The sequence below is a fragment of the Lynx canadensis genome, chromosome A3 (assembly GCF_007474595.2).
Source record: "Lynx canadensis isolate LIC74 chromosome A3, mLynCan4.pri.v2, whole genome shotgun sequence".
Lineage (NCBI taxonomy): Eukaryota > Metazoa > Chordata > Mammalia > Carnivora > Felidae > Lynx > Lynx canadensis.
The window spans coordinates 65,138,786-65,163,323 of NC_044305.1; the positions used below are offsets into that span (position 1 = coordinate 65,138,786).

At 46.0% G+C, this 24,538-nt stretch overlaps 1 protein-coding gene across 1 annotated transcript in view; it reads left to right on the forward strand.

Annotated features, from left to right (window-relative positions):
- The window catches only part of PRKCE (protein kinase C epsilon), a 497,798-nt gene that overhangs the window by 314,269 nt on the left and 158,991 nt on the right, over positions 1-24,538 (forward strand). Inside the window, exons 4-7 of the mRNA XM_030310527.1 lie at positions 966-1,000; positions 2,206-2,291; positions 6,347-6,476; positions 23,636-23,778. Coding sequence (XP_030166387.1) covers positions 966-1,000; positions 2,206-2,291; positions 6,347-6,476; positions 23,636-23,778 — 394 coding nt within the window. The remainder of the gene's footprint in view (positions 1-965; positions 1,001-2,205; positions 2,292-6,346; positions 6,477-23,635; positions 23,779-24,538) is intronic.

A 24,538-nucleotide genomic window follows, 5' to 3' on the forward strand; every position in this document is an offset into this window, starting at 1 on the left:
CAAGGTGTCCAGGAGTGGCTTGTCTTGTCCTTGTGGTTTTCCAGGACTAGCCACCGAGGTTGGCGTGGGCATCTGAGGTGGTGCAGATCAGAGCAAACTCGACTCGATGGAAGCAGAAATAATACCCCACTCCCACCCACAGACACATTTCACCCCCAAGGCTGCTTCTGCCCTCTGACCTCCATTTTCTGTATTTCGGTCATAAGTTGTGTGTTTGGAGGGAGTAGGCTGTGAGTGCTGAGATTTATGGATTCAGCTCTTCTCTGAGCCCATGGTGAGCTCCACGGGGTTCTAGGCTTCCTGAGGCACTGCCCCCAAGTGGCGTCTGGCTGCTCTTGCTGGGCTGGGAATTGCAGATTGCCCCCTGGCCATTTGGTGGTGGTTCACTGAGGACAGGGCCCAGGCCAGGTTGGTTGGATTGTTCTGTGTCCATTGGTCCAGATGGTCCATCTTGTCCATCCATGCTGACACAAACCCTGCTCCAGGGAACCCTACGCCTGCCATGGAGGGAACCTCTAACATTGGCCTTCACCACACAGTACACTGAACCCCTAGTCCTGGCCACAGACTGACCTGGAACTCTTGACTGCTTCTGGAATGCCCAGGAAATGTATCTATAAGCTGCAGCCTGCCTACATGATTACCCACAAGGAACAGCACGTTTGACTAATCAAGGCCTGCCTTGAGCAGACAGAGTCTTTGTGGCTTTCCAGAACACTAATGGCCCCACTGGAATGGCTGTTTGTCTAGGGAGCCAAGACCTGATACTGACCAAACTCTATATTCATCCCAAGCACTGGGTCTACCCTCTGATGCCGATTTTAAAGCACCCTGCAAGTGGGCGTGAAACCACTAGCTGGTCCTCCCGTGTACTCAGTGCATTGTGGGTGGTGGCCAAAATGGGGTGGCTTTGTATGGTTTTTGACCTGCTAAATTTTATTAAAAGGTTGTATTCTTCTTTTCAGGGGTGTCATAGGAAAGCAGGGATACCAGTGTCAAGGTAAGAGACATTGTATGAACTAAATCCTTGGGGGCCCACAGGCCTATTGGGATCAGTGACACGGGAAGCGTGTGCTGGGTTTGACAACATTTGAAGGCTCCATACTGTTTGCCTGCTTATGGTCCCTCTCTGAGAAGCAAGACCCTGCTTTTCTTTGTCCCCGCCTGGCCCTGGCTCCTGCATTCACATATGAGAGCAGAGTACCTGGGGGTGCCACCCGTCTCCAGGTGTCCTAGGGGTCTTAGCATCTTTCCTGGTGAGACACAATAGTCGAAGGCCCTTTGGAGGCCCCACTCTACAAGGAGCTGGGCTCTGTGTCTCCTGTCTGCTCCCTCCTTCTCTCGCTCCCTGGAGAAGTTCCCTCACCTCGTTTCACTCCTATCACCCAATGGCCCTTGCTGATTCTCTTTTTTTAGTCTCTACTGTGGAATCTTTAGCTCTTAAGCATTTAAGACTCACTTGAAGTTACTGCAGATTGTTTATTTCTGGTTCTTTGGCAAAAATGCTAGGTCAGGTTGTCCAGGACTGGAGGGTGGATATGCGCTTGTGGTCATGTCAGCCACTGGTTAAGTTGGGTCTCACCCCTGGGGAACTTGGATAGGTTCTTTTGGACCTTCCCATGTCCTTAGGGTATCACGTGTACAAACAGTTGCTTACCTCTTCCACCACACTGCCCCATGACACTGATGACACAGCTACAGGCCGCTATGAAATTAAACAAAAATGTTCGGCACGTAAGGGCACAGCCAGATCAAAAAGCTTAGGAACTCCTGTGCCACAAGACATCCATTCCCCGGCTGCAGTGTTTGCTATCGCACCTGCCAACATTGACGTTCCAGAGTGGACCACAAGGCTGCTGCAGTACCTTTAATAGACCTGCTTCACGGAAGGGAAACTGTTCCCTGACCTTGGTGTAAAGAAGCAGGGAAATTGATCGGTACTTCTGGAACTAGAGAAAAGTGCTGATGCCCTCTGGGTGTGAGTGGTGCATTCTTCTCCAGAGCATTTAGGAAACCCTAATGGCTCTGATGGCAAAGTGCTTTGAAATGACGAAGCACGAAGGGCTTCAGCCAGGATATTACTTTAAGACTTGGTGACAGAAGGGGCGTGGCTCCCCTCAGCCCTCTGCTCAGAGCTGAATCTTGGGTTGGGCACCTCCCTACCCCCCACTTGTCGCTCAGCCTTCCGTTTTTTGCTGTTTGCAGTTTGCACTTGCGTGGTCCACAAGCGATGCCATGAGCTCATAATTACGAAGTGTGCGGGATTAAAGAAACAGGAAACTCCCGACGAGGTAAATATTTCTAACATTGAAATTCTGGGCTTTCTTCTCTGCCACTCCCACCCTCCCCTGCCTCCTCCAGGTTCCCTAAGAAAATCCTTATCTCTCTGAGCTCTCCTTGCTTTCTTCATTGTGTTTGATCGAAATTAAAGCAGTTGTCTACAGCCTTCCAGCGTGAGGCACACTCTGCAGAATGAGCGTGGCTCAGAGTCAGGTTCGCATCTCTGGATGTTGTGCCAAGAGCCGTGTGACCCCAGAGCTAAAGCCTGTGAGGAAAATGTGAATTGGTTTATGTCATTATCTCATTGGAACGGAAAAGTAGCTAGCTGACATGTCAGTAGCTCCACACTGTTTATAAACAGTGTGAGACAATGCACAAGCAAGAACCTTTCTTTATGAGGTGATGGGGGATCGGAGTAGAAGCAGCAGACCCAAGAAACACTAAGGAGGTGGAAATAGCCACAGTAATAATAAAAGCCAACGTTCACTGGGTACTTCCCATGTCCCGATTTCAGTACTTCATCGAATATTATTTAATCTCATAACAGTTTTAATGAGATCAATGCACTTACCATCTTCATTTTGCAACAAAGAGAGTAGAAGCACAGAGGGGTCAAATTAATTTGCCCCATATCACACAGCTGCTATGTGAAAGAGCCCCATTCAAACCCAGATGGTCTGTTCTAGAAGAGTCTGAGCCCTTGACCGCCAGACTTGATTGTCTCTTATCCTTACCAACTAGTATTGGATTGGTGATTAGGGAAGGTCGCTAGGAGTAAGGAAGCAAGGTGATTCAACAGTGAAGGTAGAGTCCTCCTAACTAAGCGAGTGGGAGAAGAGCGTGACTGAGAGTTTGGATGTTATCTGTGTTCACAACAGTTGATTTCAAAGGCATGCTTTTAATTCTTGGTGAAATACAGTTATAATCATAGGACATTAGAATTGGGGGTCAGAGAGACCCTAGGTGGCTTCATAATCAAGTGGATTTTTAATGTGTCTTTCAAAAGGAGTGACTTACAGGACCTTCTACTCCTTAAAAATAATTAAACCAAATGGCATCCTTGCATCTCCTATCTTTCATTTCCCTTTGCTTTCACGCGGTCTCCAGAAAGCAGCAAGGGACAAAACTTGGGTGGAACCTTCCATGTCCCTGAGGGGCAGGCAGCCCAGGGTGGAACCTTCCATGTCCCCAAGGGGCAGGCAGCCCAGGGCACTGAAGTTGTTTGCAGGGACTTTACTGTCATGGCAGAAACTGCAGGTCGTCCCTACCTGGGCCTCCTGGCTCCAGCACCAGGATCATAACCCGAACAGATTGTCACCCTTGTTACTTTTCTAGTAAATGAGAGATACATGGCTGGCTCGCTGTCCATCTCTGTTCCTTCCTCTGGACAGTCCACTGAGCACTCCCTGTATACCAGCTACTGTACATGTCCCTCAGAACCAGGAGGAACACACAACTCCTGCCCTCCAGGATCTCACAGGTTTCATCCACTGAGAGCCCCTGGATATTTCTCCAGCTTTTTCCTGTCTCCTTGGAGAGAAAAAGTCGCACATGAGCCCTCGCCATGAGGGTTAGAGGGTTGAGATTTGAAATACCCACAGCAGCTTAGTCTGTGACCGAGTTCTTCTGTCTTTCCTGGCATATTGGCAGTGAATCGAAGTCACCGGTGAGGTGTGTTCCCACACTCGGCGGGTCTCCCAAGGGAGATAAGTTGTCAAGGCTTGAGGACGGGGGCTGTGGGCCGCTGCTCCCAGGACCGGTCTCCCTTAGCACTGGTGTACCGCGGCATACCTGGGCGACCGACATGCCCTCTGCCCAATATAGCACTGCTGGGGAGCATCCTTCGAGCTCATTTTTCCCCCCATAACTGCCTGCATGTGCATACACACGTGCACACACGTAGCTTTAAACACCAAATGTCTAGGGTCTTCCTCTTATCAGATGCTTTGGAACTTGGACACCATGAGCACCCAGCTGGTGTTCTCTCCCTGTTTTGCATCTGGGGGTTAGCTCTCCTGACACCCCTCTCCCCGCACTTCTGAGCGTGGTGACCAAGGAAGGCTCTCCTTCGTGTTACCTTCCCTCCTTCACTTTTTAACCTTCCAGTTTTGTCTTTCTGCTCTTTTCTTCCTCCCCATGAGCTCCGGGTTGGTTTCGCTCGCCCGTTTCTGGTCTTCCTTGGTAGAGTGGTGTGTGCACAGCTGGGCCCTGATGCATGCGCTCTCGTGCCCGTTTCGCAGCCTCTCTGATTCTGTGGCTCTTGCACGTGCCCCACCCACCTCCCACCATTCTCCGACACCTTCGGGTCCTTAGGGAGCCCAGCTGAGAGTCACACAGCTCTTCCCACCCCTCCCTGAACTTCCTAGTTCTTGGATACTTCCCCATCTCTTCACCTTTGTCTGTCACCCATATCCCTATGAGGCTCGTCCTGGGACCCACGACCCTGTTCTCCACTTAGGTCCACCACATCTTCAGCATTTGCAGGAAGAGGGTGGGTACAATGATGTACATCCTTCGGGGTGGGCAGGCACACATAGAGGTGAGGTGATTATATCCACTAATACATACACCTAAGCTATGCATCTAAGGAGGGGTGGGCGCAGTTGTTTTCAGTAAATCAGGGGATCTTTTACTGGGGCAAGACCCTAATTGATAGCCCATGCGTCTCTAGCTGGGGTCAGTAAAATTCTGGCCCACTGGAAGAATCAGACTTTCTGTGCCTTGCTGTGAAGGCGAGTGACCCTGAGTGCGTGTGCGTGTGCACAGGCACGCCTCCACGTTTGTGCTCAAGTCTTCATCCACACCTTTGTCATGTCTGTGTCTGGCTTTCCCCCGTTTGATGCTCCCCCCCCCCATGGGGGCCTTTCATTCACCAGTCCGCAGTGAGCCAAGGACAGCTTCTTTGCGGCCTGCTTTGTACCCCCTGATTCCCAATGTAACAAGAGCGACTTTCTTCCCAGTCCATGGGGTCTCAGGTGTTGGTCCCTGCCCGTTTTGAGGGGGACCTGGTTCATGTGGCTGCTTTGCTAGGGACATAGGTGGAGAGTGGCTCCATGGAGGGGCACAGGAGACCCAAAATGGTGGACCATGCTGATGACCCCTCATTTCCGTGTGTCTTGTCCACCCCACAGCCCTGTGACATTAGGTGGGATAGGGGGTGCTGTCCTTATTTGCCCAGGTAAGGAATCTGCAGCCCCGTGAAGTCACGGAACTTGTCCAAGACCTCACGGCTGGTTGGTGGCAGACCCAGGCCTGCAGATCAGGTTCCCCGACTCATCCTTCAGTCCTTCCCCATCCGCCTTGCCACCTTGTCTTTACCCCTTTTCAATAATGGGTAAGTGGCAACAGAATAGTTAAAAGGCCTGGGCTCTGAATTCACACTTGTGGGCATCAAATCCTGGCTCTGCCACTCCTCAGCTTCCAGGCATGCTCCTTAATCTCACACTGCCTTAACTTCCCCGTCTGTAAACTCAGGCTAATGATGGCATCTAGCCCGTAGGTGCAGGTGAGGCTTCACTGTGATGGTAGTGCCTGGTCTGTGGCCAGCACTGGTAGCTTAGTGCCCGTAGTGGTCACGACTCTGCATTAGCATTCCGTACCACAGTGATTGTCCCAATGGATGGCCGACAGTCTCCACAGCTGTGCTGGGTTTTCAGGGTGTTTATGGAATCCGCCCACCATCCAGCTGCTGAAAGACCGCCCAGGTGCAGCTTCCATGCCCAAAGTGGCATTGAAAAGCACACGGCGACATCTCCTCAACAGCCAAAACATGAGGTACGAAGTGGGTGCTGTGCACCGTGAGAGTTTGAAGCCTGCGGTCCTGGAGGGACCACACAGGGGAGCAGGCCTGCCCTCGCAAGGTCAAACCAAGAGGTGGAGAATGAGTTACAGGCATCAGGAGCAGAGGTCCAGGGAGGTTCTCTTCACCTCGTTTGTCAGGGAAGCTTCCAGAGCCCCGCTCGGACCTGGCCCCCTTCAGCGGTCATGCCTTCTGGGAGCTCCAGCACTAAGCACACCGGGCTGTGAATGAGCTTGGCAGTGACCCTGTGTTTTGCCGTCCCTGCAGGTGGGCTCCCAGCGGTTCAGCGTCAACATGCCCCACAAGTTTGGTATCCACAACTACAAGGTCCCCACCTTCTGCGACCACTGTGGGTCCTTGCTCTGGGGCCTCTTACGGCAGGGTTTGCAGTGCAAAGGTAAGGCGCCCCATGCCCTGCCCTCACCCTTCCGTACTCGCGTGTCCCCTTGGTCTCCTTTTTGAAAAATCTTTGTTCCCCAGTAAGTTCCAGGTCTGGTCGGAGGACTGAGCCCAAGCCCTTATTTGGCTCTCATTAGTTACTTGTGAATTTGTTAAACAATCTCCATGCAGATGGCGGCCAAAGAAACTCCACAGAGCGGATGTGGAGGGGGAGGTGTGCTTCTTCCATCAAGACCATGAACAAGGCAGAGCAACACGATGAGTCCATAAAAGTGTAGATATAATTTAAGGAAAAGATAGGTTGGAGCAGAGGAGAAGAAATATTTCTGGAGAGAGGACCCGAAAGAAGTAATAGATACCCTGTCACGATCCATGGTTCCGAGCTTACTCTTGGGAGGAGCCATGTTAGGACCCTATCACCTAAGACGTCTTATTGATCCTTCATAGGTCTGTTCCATAGGTGATATTATTCCTATGACCCTGAGGCTCAGCGACTAAGTAACTTGCTCATGCCACACCGCTTATGAGTAAAAATAAGGTTTGAACCTTGACTCTTGAGCCTCGACTTCCTTCCTCTGTTTCCTGTTGTCCTGCTCATGAATTGTCTTCTGTTCAGATGAGATGGGTAACAATACATAATAATGTGGGGAGGAGGGAACATGCTCTGGGGATCTGAATGGAGTGCTTAGTTTCATGGGCTGGTCCAGTTGGCATGCAGCATTGGACATTCATGGACTGTTGGGATTTGTACTGAATATATTATTAATAAATTCCCACTATGGAAAAATTAAAGGTAAAGGATAAAAAGGAAACTGGAGGCCATGAACAGGCCGGTCATTGAAGGATCCCAATGAGAAATTATGAGAACTGGAAACAAAGTTTATAGGTGTAGAGGGAATAAAGAGAAGGAGAGTAACTTCAGAGTTACCTTGATACTGAGGAGTGATTTATTGGATGTGTGACCAGATCCAACTGGGAGGGCAGTGACACCGTTCGCTGAGAGGAAATAGGAGAGGAGATCAGGCTAGAGGCAAAGATGGTGGAGTTGAGTTGAGGACATATTACCTTTGAGGTGCCTGTGTGAAATCTACCAGAGCTAACTTTTGGGCGTTCTCATTGAAATTTGGGGCGAAGGCTATGGTGAGCGTCCAGACTTGGGATTTGTCAATGTAGTAGTTAAAGGTACAGTAGGTAGTACTTAAAGCTATAAAGTTCATCCCTGGAAGAACCTGAGCGTCGAGAGAGAGGGTAACACCCTGAGGTTTGGGGGAGGAAGGTTACCAGCATTCAAGGATGAGCCTGCAGAGGCTATGGCGGGACTTCAAAGGTAGGAGGAAAGGTCTTGAGGAAAGGCATCGTGGAAGACAAAGAGGGAGAGAGTATTTAAAAATGTTCAAAGGAAGTGATAAGTGGCGCCAGATGTTTCCAAGAGTTCATTCAAGGTAAGAAGTAGAACATGGAGTTGGATTTAACTCTCAGGAGGCCTCTAGTGACCTCCTGACAGGAGGTGTCTTGGTGGGATTGAAGGCCAAGTGTGGAGGCTGTAGATGAAGTATTTTCAGAATGTTTTAGGTAATGAGGGAAAAGACCGTGAGAACAGGAGAGATTAGTGAGCTGGGAGGGAGAGGAGTGGGCCTTGGGGAGAAAGATGGACACCCCTCCTGCCAGGTGGACAGGAAGCCTCGAGGCCAGGCACAGGTGCGGATGTGTTTCCTGTGTCAGGGGTAGGAGGTGAGGACACAAGGTGACCCTTTAAGTTCTGACTCTGTTGAGGGCATTGCGCGAGAGTCCCCTTGTCTTCTGAACGAGGAGATCCCTTTCGAAGTCGAGGTAGGGAGTGGGTGGAGGGTGTGAGAGGTGGTGCAGGTTGGAAGCGGCTATGCTGGAGACCGAGGGCACCAGCAGGAGGGGCAGGAGGAAGTTCTGGCTGTCCACACGTCTGTCCTGGGTGAGCTCTCCAGACTTTCAGACCAGCATTCCCGCACACGACCCTGAGACAAAGAAGCAGGGCCTGCCCGAAATCCTTCTTGACACTCAGTGACATCAAAACAGTGGAAGAGGAGGGAGTGAGTGGAGCAGGACTCTCGAGTGTTGTTGGCAGGGGAGTGACGCTTTTAGGGACTGTTGAGTGGGGTTGCCGGGAAGCACAGAGCTGCTTTGGATGCCACTCTGATAAGGCCATGTCTGGGTTTCAGTAAATATATTACTGACTGATCAATGTGGGGAATCTAAATGAAAATACCATCATCTCATAAATATTGACATTTTAAGAAAGCCTCCCAGGCACCCAGATGTCACTGCCAGGGCTGTAGGGTCCCTGGATGACCCTAGGAGAAGGCAGGACTCAGGGACGTGTATTCAGCTGTTTTGGCAGGAAACGCTCTCATGCCAGCTCAAGCAGAGGAAGGGGACAGTGAGGCTACCTACAGCAAGGATACCTGTTCCCAGGAGCCCAGAGCAGCGGATGGGAGGCAGGCCACACAGACTTCAAGGCCAAGGCTGTCAGAATATAGGGTCCCCAGCACACGTTCACAGGTCTCCCCTCTCCTGTTCCCCTGTTACCGTGGTGTGGTCACTCCCTCTTACTCCTTCCCTATCCTGGCTACCTCTCCCCCACCCTTAATTAACAGACTATTTTTAGAGCAACTTTAAGTCTATAGCAAAAGTGAGAGAAATGTACAGAGACTTCCCATATACCCCCTGCACCCACATACACACAGCCTCCCCACCATCAATGTGCCCCCCACCAGTGGTACGTTTGTTGCAATGGCTGAGCCTCCATTGCCACAGTAGGACCCTGGGGACCCAGTGTCCCTAGCTTTCATTAGGATTCACTCTTAGAGTTGGACATTCTTTGGGTCTTGACAAATGTACAGTGACCTGAATCCACCCCCATGGTATCTACAGAATGCTTTCCTTGCTCCAGATCTCCTGTGTTTACTTCTCCCTTTTGATCCTTTCTCAACCTCATGTCTTTTTGCTCCTGCGGACCCCTTACCCTGTAGGGAGGGTGATGGTCTGAAGAGGCCAGCAGGATTCAGAGCAGGGGCCCCTCTTGCCTGGGTCTGAGTCTGGTTCTGCTGCTATGATTGCTAAAAAAAAAAAAAAAAAAAAAAGAAAGAAAAGAAACCAGGAATTAGAGACCTGCCCAGGGGCCTAGAGCACATTCCTGTGGGGCCAGAGCTTACCCCACCTGCCTCCGATCTCTGCTCCATGCCCTCTCCTGCTCTGGAAGCCTCCATCAGGTTCCCACCTTCGCTGGATCATGCTGGCTTGGTCCCCTAGGCTGGGGCCCTGGTCCCCTGGCCCATGCCTTCAGCTTTGTTGTCCCCCTCCTGTGAATAGGGTCACGTATTTTCAGTGAAACCGTTTTCTTGAGAGCTTGGGTCTACAGGGAAGGACCCACGGGGCTGTCTTGGTTAATCTCCCTTCAGCCTAAAATTGCCTGAGCCCTGTGGGGTCATGGGTTGTGTGTGTATTCCCCTAAAGACCGTCCCTCTGTCAGCCAGGTAGAGGGAACATAACCACCCTGTTTTACTGGTGGGGGATGGAGAACTGGAGTGCACCAGGAGGATACAGGCAGGGACCCACAGGGACCCACCTCTGTCCTCTGGGCTGCCCCCTCCCCGCCCACGGCCCGGAGGCACTGGACCCTAAGGAGGACACTCACCAACACTTGTTGGGTAACCGAGCTCCTTAGTAAAGGGTAGAAAAACACCAGCACTAAGTACGCAGACAAAACATTTCATCCCTTTTTTCTTAGGACTCAAGTGCCCGTAGAGTCTGCGTCTCTCTCCGGATTCATTCATGGGTCTGCCTGAGCACCCCAACCACTGTTAGACCAGAAACTGGCTTCAGACATTCAGAGGCCAGCATCACTGAGCCCCTGAGGCATGTGAATCCTTGTTCTTCACTTTATTTTTAAATGTTTATCAATTTTTGAGAGACAGAGAGACAGAGCATGAATGGGGGAGGGGCAGAGAAAGTGGGAGGCACAGAATCCAAGGCAGGCTCCAGGCTCTGAACTGTCAGCACAGAGCCCAACGTGGGGCTCGAACTCATGAACTGCGAGATCATGACCTGAGCCAAAGTCAGACGCTTAACCGACTGAGCCACCCAGGCGCCCCAATTCTTCACTTTATTTTAACTGCTCAGCTTCCCCAATGTGACCTCACCTGCACCACCAACCTCTCCAGCCCCTTTTGCACCTGTGTTTTATTTTTCCATTGACACATGGACTCAGTCCCCCTGGAGGGAAAGACACCTAATACCTTATGATTTTTCTTTTCGTCTCTAAAGAAGATACACATTCTCACCTTCCTCGTAGCCTGCCTTCCATTTCTCTTCTGCCCACGATCCCCCCACACTCACATCTTCCAGCACAGCTGCCCTGAAGTCATCGGGCACTGAGGAGCAAGGCAGCAGAAAGCCAGATCCGTCTACACTGCTCACAGTGTGCCCTGCAGGGACCTGCAGAAGCGCTGGCGTTTTGTCATCCCCATGTGAGGTGGGCCCCCTGTGCCTGCATGTCCATTCTGATTGCATCTCTGTCCGCAGGCAGGGGTGACGGTACCCTGGGGGAAAGTCTGGCTGGGAGATTCCCAAAGAACCCCCCGGGCTCCCTGCCTTTCTCTGAGATCCCATCTTAATAACCGCCCTGCTCTGAGGCTGCTTTCATGGGCTAAGGAGCCAGAGTATCACTTACTCTCCAAGAAGTGATGAAGAATGGGTCAATTTGTTTGGGGACAAACGACCTAGGGGAGTTGTGGCCCATTGAGATCACAGGGTTAGAGTCTTGGAGGCTGTTTCGGTCCTGGTTCTATTATCTCCTGGCTGAGCAGTTGCAGGAGTCACTCTGGCTTGGTGACCCTGGGCTTGCTTCTGATCTCAGCTGCCCTCCTGCCTTCTGGGAACTGCAATGAAAATGGTGAACTGAGCCACCTTCGTGGCGTACTTTGGGGAGTGGCTGTGAGGAGCCAGAAAGACCAGAGAAAGGAAGAATTTTCCCTTCCTTCCCTCCTTCCTCTCTTCTCTTCTCTTCTCTTCTCTTCTCTTCTCTTCTCTTCTCTTCTCTTCTCTAAGTGTTTTGGCCATTTGTAAAACACTAAACACACACAACAGTGATTTTATTCTCATCATTTCTGAAAATGTCGATCCTTTATTATTTTTCTAGCAACTTGGCTCCTTGTCATAACTTCAAATTTTGTTTGTATTTTTAGAAGGAAACAAACAAACAAGAACAAGTAATATGTAAGTCATTCTCTAAAAGATTCCAATAAGACTTAAAACTTCTATAAAAGATATTAAAGACCTTTTATGGTCTCTTTCTACTTCCATCCCAAGAATTAACTGCTATGGGTCCTTCCAGGGATGTTTTTGTGTATGTTTGCTGCATGGATACCTAAACTCGCTCGCTCACTCTGTGTTAGGTATCTATTGCTGCATAACAAGTTATTCTGGAACCTAGAGGCTTAAAACAACCAATATTATCTCAGAGTCTCTTTCCAGTTGCAGCTTGGCTAAGTGCTTCTTGCTTAGAGTCTCTCATGAGCTTGTAGGCAAGCTGGGGCTCTGGTCTCATAGGAAGGCTTGACTGGAAGAAGATCTCTTCCAAGCTCGCTCATGTGGCTGTTGGAACCCCAGGTCCTTGCTGGATGTTGGCTGGAGACATCAGTTCTTTGCCACGTGGGTGTCTCCTTAGGGCAGCTCACGCTACGGAAGCCGGCTTCCTTCAGAGCAAACAAGCAAGAATGTGAACAAGGATGCCCAAAACAGAAGTCACAGCCTTTTGTAACCTCATCTCAAAAATGACATCCCATCACTTTTGACATTCTGTGTTCATGAGAACAGATTCCTACATTCAGCACACACTCAATGGGAAGGAATGACATGAGGGCATAGGTACCAGGAGGACCATTAGGAACCATCTTAGAAGCTGCCCACACCCCCCCCCACCCCATACGCCCATGCTCTCCTACACACACGTGTGATCACCTCCTCTGTGAGGGCTACTCTGACTACCCTTTTAAAAACTGAAGCTCTCACCTCTTACCTTCCATCCCCTTCCTTTGCTTGCTTTTTCTTTATGGCACTTATCGCCTTCTAATATTCTAAATTACTTATATATAATGTTTATTTCTCTCCAAGGGTCCATAAAGGCAAAAGGTTTTTTCCATCTGTTTTTCTATTTCCCCAGCATCTACAACAGTGTCTGATACCTTGGCACTCAATAAATATTTAAATTGTCTATGCCTTGTTATGTAATTTGCTTTTTTGCCAGTACATCTTAGAGTATTTCCAAGTCAGTGTATATATGTTACCTCATTCTTTTTAATGGCTGCTTAATAATCCACATTATGACCATTCCATCCGTCATTTCAACGTTGCCCTCTTGAGGGACACTTACTTGTTTCTGCGGCCTCGCTATTTCAAGCTGCTACAAACATCCTCGTATGTGTATCTTCACACATATGTATAAATAGTTATGGGACAAAGGCCCCTAGAAGTCCTGCAATAGCTTTAAGTCCTGGTCTTTGTGTGGTTGAATTGCATGAGGAGGTAATTACATCAGGGGACTTTCGTTTGTTGTTTGTTTGTCTTTAAATAACTGCTTTCCCTTCTTTTGCCTTGACGTTGGGTTTTGCATGAGTGGAAAATGCTTGTGTAGGGAGTTTAGGATCTCAGTCACTGTCACGTACTGGGGTCTGGTCTTTGAGTTGCCCTTATGCTGCCAACGTTCCACTACTCTCTCGAGAGAATTCATTTAAGAGCGTGGCACCCTGCTTTGTGCAAGGCATCATGGAGAACATGGAGATAGAGCATTACTTTAGCTTTCTAGCAACTTCCACCTTACTTGGGTGGTGAACATCAACAAGTTAAATAATAGTAAATCAAGCAGTGAGTCAGAAATAAGTGTGAGCAAGTCATGGGCAAGAGAGGCCCTTGGGACTCAGGCGGTCAGGACAGGCTTTTGAGGGTAGATGGGACTTGAGCTATACCGTGAGGAGAAGGACCTGAACAGGAAGGAGGGCAAGAGGGAAGGGTAAGCAACCGGTTGTAAGTGGAGGGCACAGAAGGAAGAAGCAGTTTTGTGCTCAGCACCAGAATGCCACGGGAGTCTGGTTGATTTGGATTCCTTTGCAGAGTGGCACCTGGTGATGTTGGGGGCCATGCTTGCACGTTCGGTGGAGCGTTCCATCAGCATTATCATCTGAAGAGTGCTGGGCAGCAGATAGTTGGTCAGTCAGTCCCTGGGAAGCTTTGACTGGTGGTTCCAGTGTGATCAGGGCTCCCAAATCTCTATCCGTGACATTCGGTGCCCGGTGTGACCCGCCAGGCAGCTTCCCCTCTACCTTCCTTTATCATCTTCTTCCTGGGACTCCACAGTCTGTCATTCCTGCCCCCTGCCAACCTGCGTTACATAGTTACACTGTTTCCTATTGACAGTTATTTATCTTCTGCCTCCGAGCACGGCACGACCCTCTCTAACCTGCTATGGAATCAAACCAGCGCCCTGCCTCGTGCTCAAGGGCCAGGTCACACTAACATAAAGAGAATTCTGCAGGACACATGGGCCTGCCTCTCTCTTCAGGCATGGCTCCGTCATTGTTCTCAGAAGGCTGGCTGCTTGCTTTGGAAAATTTCCCAACAGCCTGACCCACCTTGGTACCATCCTTAATCTTCGCAAAGAAAAGGCTGCAAACATAGAAAGAAAATCTCTCCAAAGGACGGTAGAATGGATGATAGAAAACGTAGGTGAGTGCATGGTGGCACTGCCCAGGACGCAGTAGGAGCTCAACAATTATGAGTAACTGGGAAGTAGCAGAATAATGATTGTCCTTTTAGAAGAGCCCCAGCAGGCCCGCTCTGTTTCTTCCCGGCATGAATTGTGCAGGTGAAACCACTGAAAATGGACATTCAAGGCAGTCTGGACAGGGAAACCTTAAAGGGCTGAGACTGGCAGCTCAGGGCTGATGGCCCTTGACTTTGGTGTTCACCGGTAGTGGTGGGGTGTGGAGGTGAGGAAGGACAGTGTGGGTGGTTTGTTTGGTCCCCATTAACGTGAGTGAACCTCAGGTTTCTTTTGGATCCAGCCAGCAGGGCCACATACTTTTATTGGTCTGTAGCCTCTGGGTATCACCCCCCAGCCTCCAGGGGACCCATGTGGCTGCCTGAATTATCTCCAGTTCCCCTTCCTCAGCCAGCTGTGCTGTCATGTTTCCAGACTTTTCAAAGCACTTTCAACATCACTGTCTCGTGCCATCCGTTTGAACTGACACATCATTGGGATTTGTTTTTTCTTACGTATTAAGAAAACTACATGGCTCTCCCGGGGAAGTAACAGAGTCTTTAAAAATAAAAAGCAAAATCTTTGAGGAAGAAAACAAAATTTTTAAAAGTAAAAAATGAAGTCCCTGAAGACTTTCTGTTCTCCTATCTGCCAACTCACTCTGATTGTGGTTTCGTTACGACAGGGTCAGCATTTTAACAGCAGAGGGCGCCAGAGGCTAAGTTATGTAGATCAGTTGCCCTTGCTGAGAAATCCTTTTAATTTGGTTGCTTTGTTCTTGTCCTTTCTGTCACCTCAAGAAGAGGCAGGAGAAAGCATTCACAGGGCTGGTGGGCAGGAGTAGTAAGGTGAGCTGAGTGTCAGAGGGTAGCATCTGCTACAGGGAGCGGGATAGGGAATTTAGAACAGAGGGCTGGGAGTACATGATGGGCCTGAGGATTTCCGGACCTCACTAGCAGTCATTCAGTGAATGCAATCAGCACCTTGGCTAGGCTGCAGGGGAGCTTCCTTATATGTTTATATTGTCTGAGAAAGGCCCCTCCCACCAGCACCCCTACCTTGCACCCTCATCTTTGGTTCTGTGGACATCTTGAGCTCCATAGCTCAGTTGAACCCTCCAAGCCTGAGTTGGGGTCGGGGGTGTGATTTGTGCGGTCCCTCCTCCAGGTCAGTGATCAGGCTATGCAGGGCCAGGAGGAGGCCCAGCCACCCTGCTTGGTTTCATTCAGAAAGATTTGTCTGTGTTGTTGTTTTTTTTTTAATAGACTTTAATTTTTAGAGAAGTTTTAGGTTTACAGCAAAATTGAGAAGGTACAGAGATTTCCCATATACGCCATACCCTCACACACAATCGGTATCCCCCACTATCAGCATCCCCCACCAGCGCGGTACATTTGTTACAATCAGTGGACTTAGACTGACCCATTGTTATCACTCGGTTTACATTAGGCCTCGCTCTTGGTATTGTCCATTCCATGATTTTGGACAGGTATAATGCCCTGTATTCACCAATATGGTCTCATACCGAGTAATTTCCTTGCCCTAAAAATCCTCTGTGCTCTCTGCCTGTTTATCCCTGCTTCCCCCCAACCACTGGCAACTACTGATCCTTTTACTGTCTCCATAGTTGTTTTTTTTTTTTTCCTCCAGTGTGTCATGTGGTTGGAATCCTGCAACACAGAGCCTTTTCAAATTGGCCTCCTTCACTTAGCAATATGCATATAAGGCTCATCCATGTCTTTTCATAGTTTAATAGGTCATTTCTTTTTAGTGCTGAATAAAATTCCATTGTCTGGGCATGCCACAGTTTATTTATCTCTTCACCTGCTGATGGACAACCTGGCCGTTTCCAACTTTTGGTAATTATGAATAAAACTGCTGTAAACATCCTTGTGCAGGTTTTCACGTGGGCATAAGTTTTCAGCTCATTTGGGTAAATACCAAGAATGTGATAGCTAGATTGTATGGTCGAGTATATTTAGTTTTGAAAGAAACTACCAAACTGTCTTCCAAAGTGGCTGTACCATTTTGCACTCCCATTAGCAATGAATGAGAATTCCTGTTGCTTCATGCATATCCTCACCAGCATTTGGTGTCATTGTTTTGGATTTTGGCCATTTTTATAGGCATGGTAGTCGTATTTTCATTGTCATTTTAATTTGCAATTCCTTAATGACAGATGATATCGAGCATCTTCAACGGATGCCATCTGTATATCTTTGGTGAGGTTTCTGCTCAGGTCTTTTGCCCATTTTTAAATTGGGTCATTCATTTTCTTATCATTGAGTTTTAAGAATTCTTTGCTTATTTTGGATAATAAGCCTTTGTCAGATTGTCTTTTGCAAATATTTTCTCCCAGTCTGTGGCTTGTCTTCTCATTCTCTTGACAATGTCCTTTGCAGAGCAGAAGTCTTTAATTTTAATGAAGTCCAGCTTATCAATTTTTTCTTTCATTGATCATGCCTTTGGGGTTGTATTTAAAAAGTCATCACTGTACCTGAGGTCACCTAGGTTTTCTTCTACCTTCTAGGAGTCTCATAGTTTTGAGTTTTATCTTTGGGTCTGTGCTCCATTAATTTATGTGAAGGGTGTGAGGTCTGTGTCTAGATTCGTTTGTGTGTGAGTATGTCTTGGGGTTCCAGCACTGTTTGTTGAAAAAAACCTGTCTTTTGCTCCATTGTACCTTTGCTCCTCTATCAAGGATCGATAGTTGTATAATTATGGGGATCTCTTTCTGCACTCTCTGTTTCTGTTCCATTGATTGGTTGGTCTACTCTTTCACCAATACACACTGTCTTAATATACCTTTTAGAGTAAGCCTTGAACTCAGGTAGTCTCAGTCCTCCAACTTTGCTCTTCTCAATATTGCATTGGCTATTATGGGTCTTTGCCTCTCCATTTAAACTTTAGACTCCCTTTGTCAATATCCACAAAATATGGGATTTTGATTGAAAATGCCTTAAGAAAAATTGACATGCTAACAACACTAAGATTTCCTACCCAGGAACATGGAATGTCTCTCCCTTTATTTAGTTCTTTTTTTATTTCTTTCATCAGAGTTTTGTAGTTTTACTCATATAGACTTTGGACATATTTTGTTAGATTTATACCTAAGTATTTTTTAGGTGCTAATGTCAGTATCATGTTTTTAATTTCATATTCCACTTGATCGTTGGTGGTATATAAGAAAATGATTGGCTTTTGTATATTAGCCTTGTATCCTACATCCTTGTTTATTAATTCCAGAAGATTTTTTTCAGCTCTTTGAGATTTTCTACATAGACAATGTCATCTGTGAATAAAGGCAGTTTTATTTCCTCCTTTTCAATCTGTATACCTTTTATCTCTTTTTCTTGTCTTATTGTATTATCTAGTACTTCTGATACAATACTGAAAAGGGATAGTAGGGATGAGAAGGGACATCCTTGCCTTGTACTTAACGTTAGAAAACTTCTAGTTTCTCATCCATAAGTATGATATTAGCTGTAGGGTTTTTTTGTGGATGTTCTTAATCAAGTTCAGGAAATTCTTCTGTATTTCTTGGTTTCTAAGAGATTTGATTGTGATGGTGTTGGATTTTGCCAAATGCTTTTTCTGCATCTATCAATAGGATTGTGTGATTTTTCTTCTTTAGCCTATTGATGTGAAGGATTACATTAACTGATTTTCAAATGTTGAACTAGTCTTGTGTACCTGAAATAAGTCCTACTTGCTTATGGTTTATATTTCTTATGCACTGCTGGATTCCATTTGCTGGTATTTTAGTGAGGAGTTTTACATCTATATTCATGAGAGATGTTGGGCTGTAGTTGTCTTTTCTTGTAATATTCCTTCTGCTTTTATCTTCCTGAAGATACTATAGAGAATTGGTATAATTTCTAACTTAAAGGTTTGGTAACATTCACCAATCAACCTATCTGGGCCTGATGCTGTTTTGGAAAATTATTAATTACTGACTTGATTGACCTTTTACATTGTCTATTTCTTTTGTGAGGTTTGGTAGAGTTTGTGTCTTTCAGGAATGGTTTTGCTGTATCCTGCCAATTATGAGAAGTTGGGTTTTCATTTTCAGTCCGTTCAAAATATCTTTAAATTCCTCTTGAGATTTCCTCTTGACCTATGTGTTATTTAGCAGTGTATTATTTAATTTCCAAACATTTGAGGATTTTCCAAACATATTTCTGTTATTGATTTCTAATTTAATTCCACTATAGTCTGAAAGCAGGCATTGTATGATTTTTTTGTTGTTGTTCTTTTAAATCTGTTAGGGTGTGTTTTATGGCTCAGAATGTTGCCTGTCTTGGTAAATGTTCCATATGAGCTCGAAAGTAGGTGTATTCTGCTGTTGTTGGATGGAGTAATTGCTAGATATAGTAGTCAATTATATTCAGTCGGTTGGTGGTGCTGTTGACTTTAACCATGTCCTTACTGATTTTCTGCCTTCTCGATCTATCCATTTCTGATAGCAGAGTATTGACGTCTCCAACTGTAACAGTGGATTCATCTATTTCTCCTTGCAGTTCTGTTTTTGCCTCACATGTTTCGATACTCTGCTTCTAGGTGCATGCACATTAAAGATTTAATGTCTTCTTTGAGAATTGATCCCTTTATCATTATGTAATGCCTTTTGCTATCCCTGTCAACTTACCTTGTTCTGAAGTCTGCTCTGTCTGAAATTAATATAGCCACTTCTGCCTTCTTTTTGTCAGTGTTAGCACAGTATATCTTTCTCCATGCCTTTAATTTTAACCTAAATATGTCTTACATTTAAAGTATATTTCTTGTGGATTATTTACCTCAAAACCACAATGAGATACCACCTCACACCTGTCAGAGTGACTAACATTAACAACTCAGGCAACAACAGATGTTGGCGAGGATGCGGAGAAAAAGGATCCCTTTTGCACTGCTGGTGGGAATGCAAACTGGTGCAGCCACTCTGGAAAACAGTATGGAGGTTCCTCAAAAAATTAAAAATAGAAATACCCTACGACCCAGTAACTGCACTACTAGGTATTTATCCGAATGATACAGGTTTGCTGTTTCGAAGGGGCACATGCACCCCAATGTTTATAGCAGCACTATCAACAATAGCCAAAGTATGGAAAGAGCCTAAATGTCCATCGACAGACGAATAGATAAAGAAGATGTGGTGTACACACACACACACACACACACACACACACACTGGAGTATTACTCGGCAATCAAAAAGAATGAAATCTTGCCATTTGCAACTACGTGGATCGAACTAGAGGGTATTATGCTAAATGAAATTAGTCAGAGAAAGACAAATATCATATGGCTTCACTCATGAGGAATTTAAGATACAAAACAGGGGCGCCTGGGTGGCGCAGTCGGTTAAGCGTCCGACTTCAGCCAGGTCACGATCTCGCAGTCTGTGAGTTCGAGCCCCGCGTCGGGCTCTGGGCTGATGGCTCAGAGCCTGGAACCTGTTTCCGATTCTGTGTCTCCTTCTCTCTCTGCCCCTCCCCCGTTCATGCTCTGTCTCTCTCTGTCCCAAAAATAAAAAAATAAAAAAATAAAAAAACGTTGAAGATACAAAACAGATGAACACAAGGGAAGGGAGGCAAAAATAATATAAAAACAGGGAGGGGGACAAAAACATAAGAGACTTAAATATAGAAAACAGGGTTACTGGAGGGGTTGTGGGAGGGGGGATGGGCTAAATTGGTAAGGGGCATTAAGGAATCTACTCCTGAAATCATTGTTCCAACATATGCTAACTAACTTGGATGTAAATTAAAAAATAATATATAAAATTAAAAAAAATTAACCTCAAAAAGAACAAAAAAATAAAGTATATTTCTTGTAGATTAAATATAATTGGGTCCTGTTTTTTGATCCACTCTAAAAATCTCAATTGGCATACAGTTGACCATTGAACAGCACAGGTTTAAACTGTGTGGGTCCACTTGTATGTGGAATTTTTACAGTACTGTAAATGTATTTTCCTTATTATTTTCTTACTAGCATTTTTTTTCCTCAAGCTTTGTTGAAAGAATATAGTATATAATGCAAAATATGAGTTCATCGACTGTTTATGTTTCCATAAGGTTTCCAGTCAACAGTAGGCTATTAGATGTTAAGTTTTGAGGGAGTCAAAAGTTATACTTGGCTTTTTTACTATGCAGGGGGGTCAATACCCCTAACTCCTGTGTTGTTCAAGGGTCAAGTATATTTAGACCATTGACATTTAAAGTGATTATTGACATAATTGGATTAATAGCTACCATTTTTGCTGTTGTTTTCCATTTGATGCCCTTGTTCTTCCTATTTTTATTCTCTTTTTTTCCTGCTTTCTGTAATTAATTGAATATTTCATATGGTTCCATTTTCTCTCTTTGTTGTTAACATATCAATTATTTTTCCTTTTTTAATTATCTTTGTGGTTGCCTAGAGTTTGCAATATACATTTACAACTAATCCAAATCCACTTTCAAATAATACTCTTAATGCTCCAGAGGTAATGCATGTACATTATAATAACAAAATAATCATAATTTCTCCCACTCCATGTATCATTGCTATGGTTCATTTCCCTTACATGTAAGCACACATATTTATACACATACGATGTACATCAGCATATGTAATTGGTTATATTGTTGCCATTATTTTGAGGAAATGTTATTTCTTAGATGAAGACTGAGGGAAATACAAGTTTTTATTTTACCATCACTTGTTCCTTCTCCGATGGTCTTTCTTTACACAGATCTGAGTTTCTGACCGATGTTGTTTTCCTTCTTCCTGAAGAACTTCTTTTAACATTCCTTGCAAGACCAGTCTGCTGACAATGAATTCCCTCAGTTTTTATTTGTCTGAAAGAAGTCTTTCTTTCTCCTTCACTTTTGAAGAATAACTTCATGGATACGGAATTCTATGTTGGTGTTTTGTTTTGTTTTGTTTTCTCAGTACTTTAAATATTTCACTGTGTTCTCTTGCTTGCATGGTTTCTGGGGATGAGTCAGATGTACTTCTTATCTTTGCTGCTCTGTAGGTCAGGTGTTATTTCCTTCTGGCTTCTTTCAAGAATAGTTTATCTTTGATTTTCTGAAGTTTGTGTATGACATGCCTAGGTATAGTTTGTTTGTTTTTTTCTTTCATATATCCTGCTTGATATTCTCTGAGCTTCCCAGATCTGTGGTTTGGTGTCTGACATTAATTTGAGGACATTCTCAGTCATTTTTGCTTCAAATATTTCTTCTGTTTTTCTCTGTCTTCTTCATCTGGTGTTTCCATCATACACATTATACCTTTTATAGTCTCACAGTTCTTAGACAGTCTCTCTTTTCCTTAGTCTTTTTTTTTTCTCTTTGCTTCTCTGTTTTGGAAGTTTCTATTGACATATTCTCAAACTCCGAGATTATTTCCTCACCTGTGTCCATTCTACCAATGGTCCCAGCAATGGTATTCTTCATTTTAAAAAAATGTTTTAATGTTTATTTTTGAGAGCAAGAGAGAGAGACAGACAGAGCATGAGTGGGGGAGGGGCAGAGAGAGAGGGAGACACAGAATCCAAAGCAGGCTCCAGGCTCTGAGCTGTCAGCACAGAGCTCCAAGTGGGGCTCGAACTCACAAATCGTGAGATCATGACCTGAGCCACCCAGGCTCATTGCATTCTTCATTTCTGTTAAGTGTTTGTGATCTCTAGAATTCCCTTTTGATTCTTTCTTAGAATTTCCATCTCTCTGCTTATATTGCCTATTTGTTCTCACGTGCTGTCTACTTTATTGATCAGAGCCCTTAGCAAATTAATCATAGCTGTTTTCAGTTCCCAGTCTGATAATTCCAGCATTCCTGCCATGTCCGGGTCTGGTTCTGGTTCTGACTGCTTGCTCTGTCTCTTCAAACTGTGTGTTTTGCCGTTTTAGAATGCCTTTTAACTTTTTCTTGATAGCTGGACATGATGTACTAGGTGAAAGGAACTGCAGTAAATAGGCCTTTAATAAGGTGGTGGCGAGGGTGTGGGGGAGGGGAAGCATTCTATAGTCCTGTAATTAGATCTCAGTCTTTGCCTGAGCCTGTTCCTCTGAACTATGAGCTTTGTGACTATTACTCAGGGTTTTTTTGTTTTCTTCTTTTCCCTCCCACCTTAGGTAGGACAGTATGGCTGGAGTGGGCTGGAGTTGGGTATCTTTCTTCTTCCACATGGGAAGCTACAGCAGGCTAGACTTAGGGTATCCGCCCCCCCCCCCCCCCCCCCCCCCCCCCCCGCCCCGAGCCAGGGTCAGGTAGCATCTGATAAAACTACTATAGTTGAGGCTCTTGTAAAATAGTTTCTCCTAAAAGCAGGCCTTGTTAAGAACAAAGTATTCTAGTTTATTTCAAAATGGTTTCCCCCGTCCCGCACCCCCCACCCCCCACCCTCCTGCAGCCAGAAGCATAAGGGAATTTTTCTCTAGGGTTTACTCTGAGAACCTGGTCAAACTCCTAGAAGCAAAACTGACAAAGATGTGGGGGTCCCTATGACTGACTGGGTCTGCCCAGAGATTGGACTCAGCCTTGTCTGCCCGGAGACTCCAACACTTTGTCAGTTTCGCTTCTAGTTCCCCTGCCCTGGCCCCCACAGAGGTTGCTGCTGGGGAGTTTCTGCCTGGTGAGTTGTGGTTCACTGTAGCTACCCATCTGTCTCATTCATTTTGGCGGTAGCGTTTGCCCTGTGGCCTTCCTTCTCTGGTAAATCTGAGAAGAATGAGTTTTTCGGTTCGTGCAAGCTTTGTGCTTGTTAGGACCCAGTGATGTCCTCCAAATGCTGTACATGCTAAGCTGGAAACCAGAATACTAAGCTGGAAACCAGCTGGTTGATGTTTTCACTTGCGATGCTCTATACCAAGAACAACTAAGTGGTATGGGCAAAACAAGACTTTCAGGCACAGCTCTTGTTCCTTTGAAATTGGATTTTAGATTTGAAAGGAGCCTTGGTGGTCTCCTTACTCAGTGTCCTCATGTTCAGATGAGTGTCTCAGGCTCTACTATGGGCACTTCTCTCTGGGTAATATTCGCACATTTTAGCAAAGTAGTATAATGCACTGTATATATGCAACCTATCTGTGCTCATGATCCAAATGAACTTTCTCTAAATAAACCAGTTTTGTTCTTTCATAGTCAGTGTTCTGCTCCCTGAAAGGAAATGTAATGTGATATTTATCCACAAACAGTGGTGACCACTGTATGGTGTTTGGATGGATGCTGTTAGTTCTGTGTGATTTTATTTTTCTCTTTTTGTCTTTCTGCATTTTCCAAATTCTGTCAAATGAACATGTATTACATTTACAATCAGGAAAAAAATAAAGCAATGTTTTCAGTCATGAATGTTGGAAGTCTCCTCTCCGTGTCTCCTTACAGTCTGCAAGATGAACGTTCACCGACGCTGTGAGACCAACGTAGCTCCCAACTGTGGAGTGGACGCCAGAGGAATTGCCAAAGTCCTGGCGGACCTAGGAGTCACTCCAGACAAAATCACCAACAGCGGCCAGAGGAGGAAAAAGGTAACTGGCTATTTGGTGGTGTTTCTGGAGCTCTCTGTGGGCCCACTTTCTCTGTGCTGGCTTCCTGAGAGCCCCATGGAGTGAGGTTCCAAGATCACTGGGTTTGAGACACTGCACACAAAATAGCATGTGCTTAAAGGGAAGGAAAAAAAAAAATAGGCAGGTGACATTAAAGTCTCCTTCAGTTCCAGAAGTGGGGGGAAAAACAAAGCAAGTGTCAAGTGTTACATTCCTTGGGGAAACATAACCTTTGAGATGAGGACTTTGGAATTCTCTCTAGAAAAAGCACTGTTCTAGACAAGGCAATAGGCTTATCTGCCTCCAGAACTGGCATGAAAGCAATGTCACCGTTTTGATCTTTGCCCCCTGGTATTGCTGTAATGAGGATAAGTGGACGAAGAGCTGGAGCCACATTCTTTTCTAGGGAACAAGCCAAGAAGGTCTGTGCTAGTGCCCGCACTCAGCTGCCCAAGGGACATTGTTAATGCCCCGTAACATGAAACATCTGGGTCTTTCTTGGGAGACCTAAGCCCCCGTCTCTACCCGGGTGACCTTTGGAATGTCAGTGGGAAGAGATCCATTTGCTAAAATGTTATTTTGGTAAGTCAGGGCCCACAGATGTAAACAGAGCTAAAGGCATCCATAGCATTTTGTTTGAAGGCCCTTCTCAGCCTTGGCTCCCAGCCTAGAAAATGTAAGAGTTTTTGAAAAAGTAAGTTATGAGAAAATCAGAACCACATTTAACTGGGCAAGAAGTTCT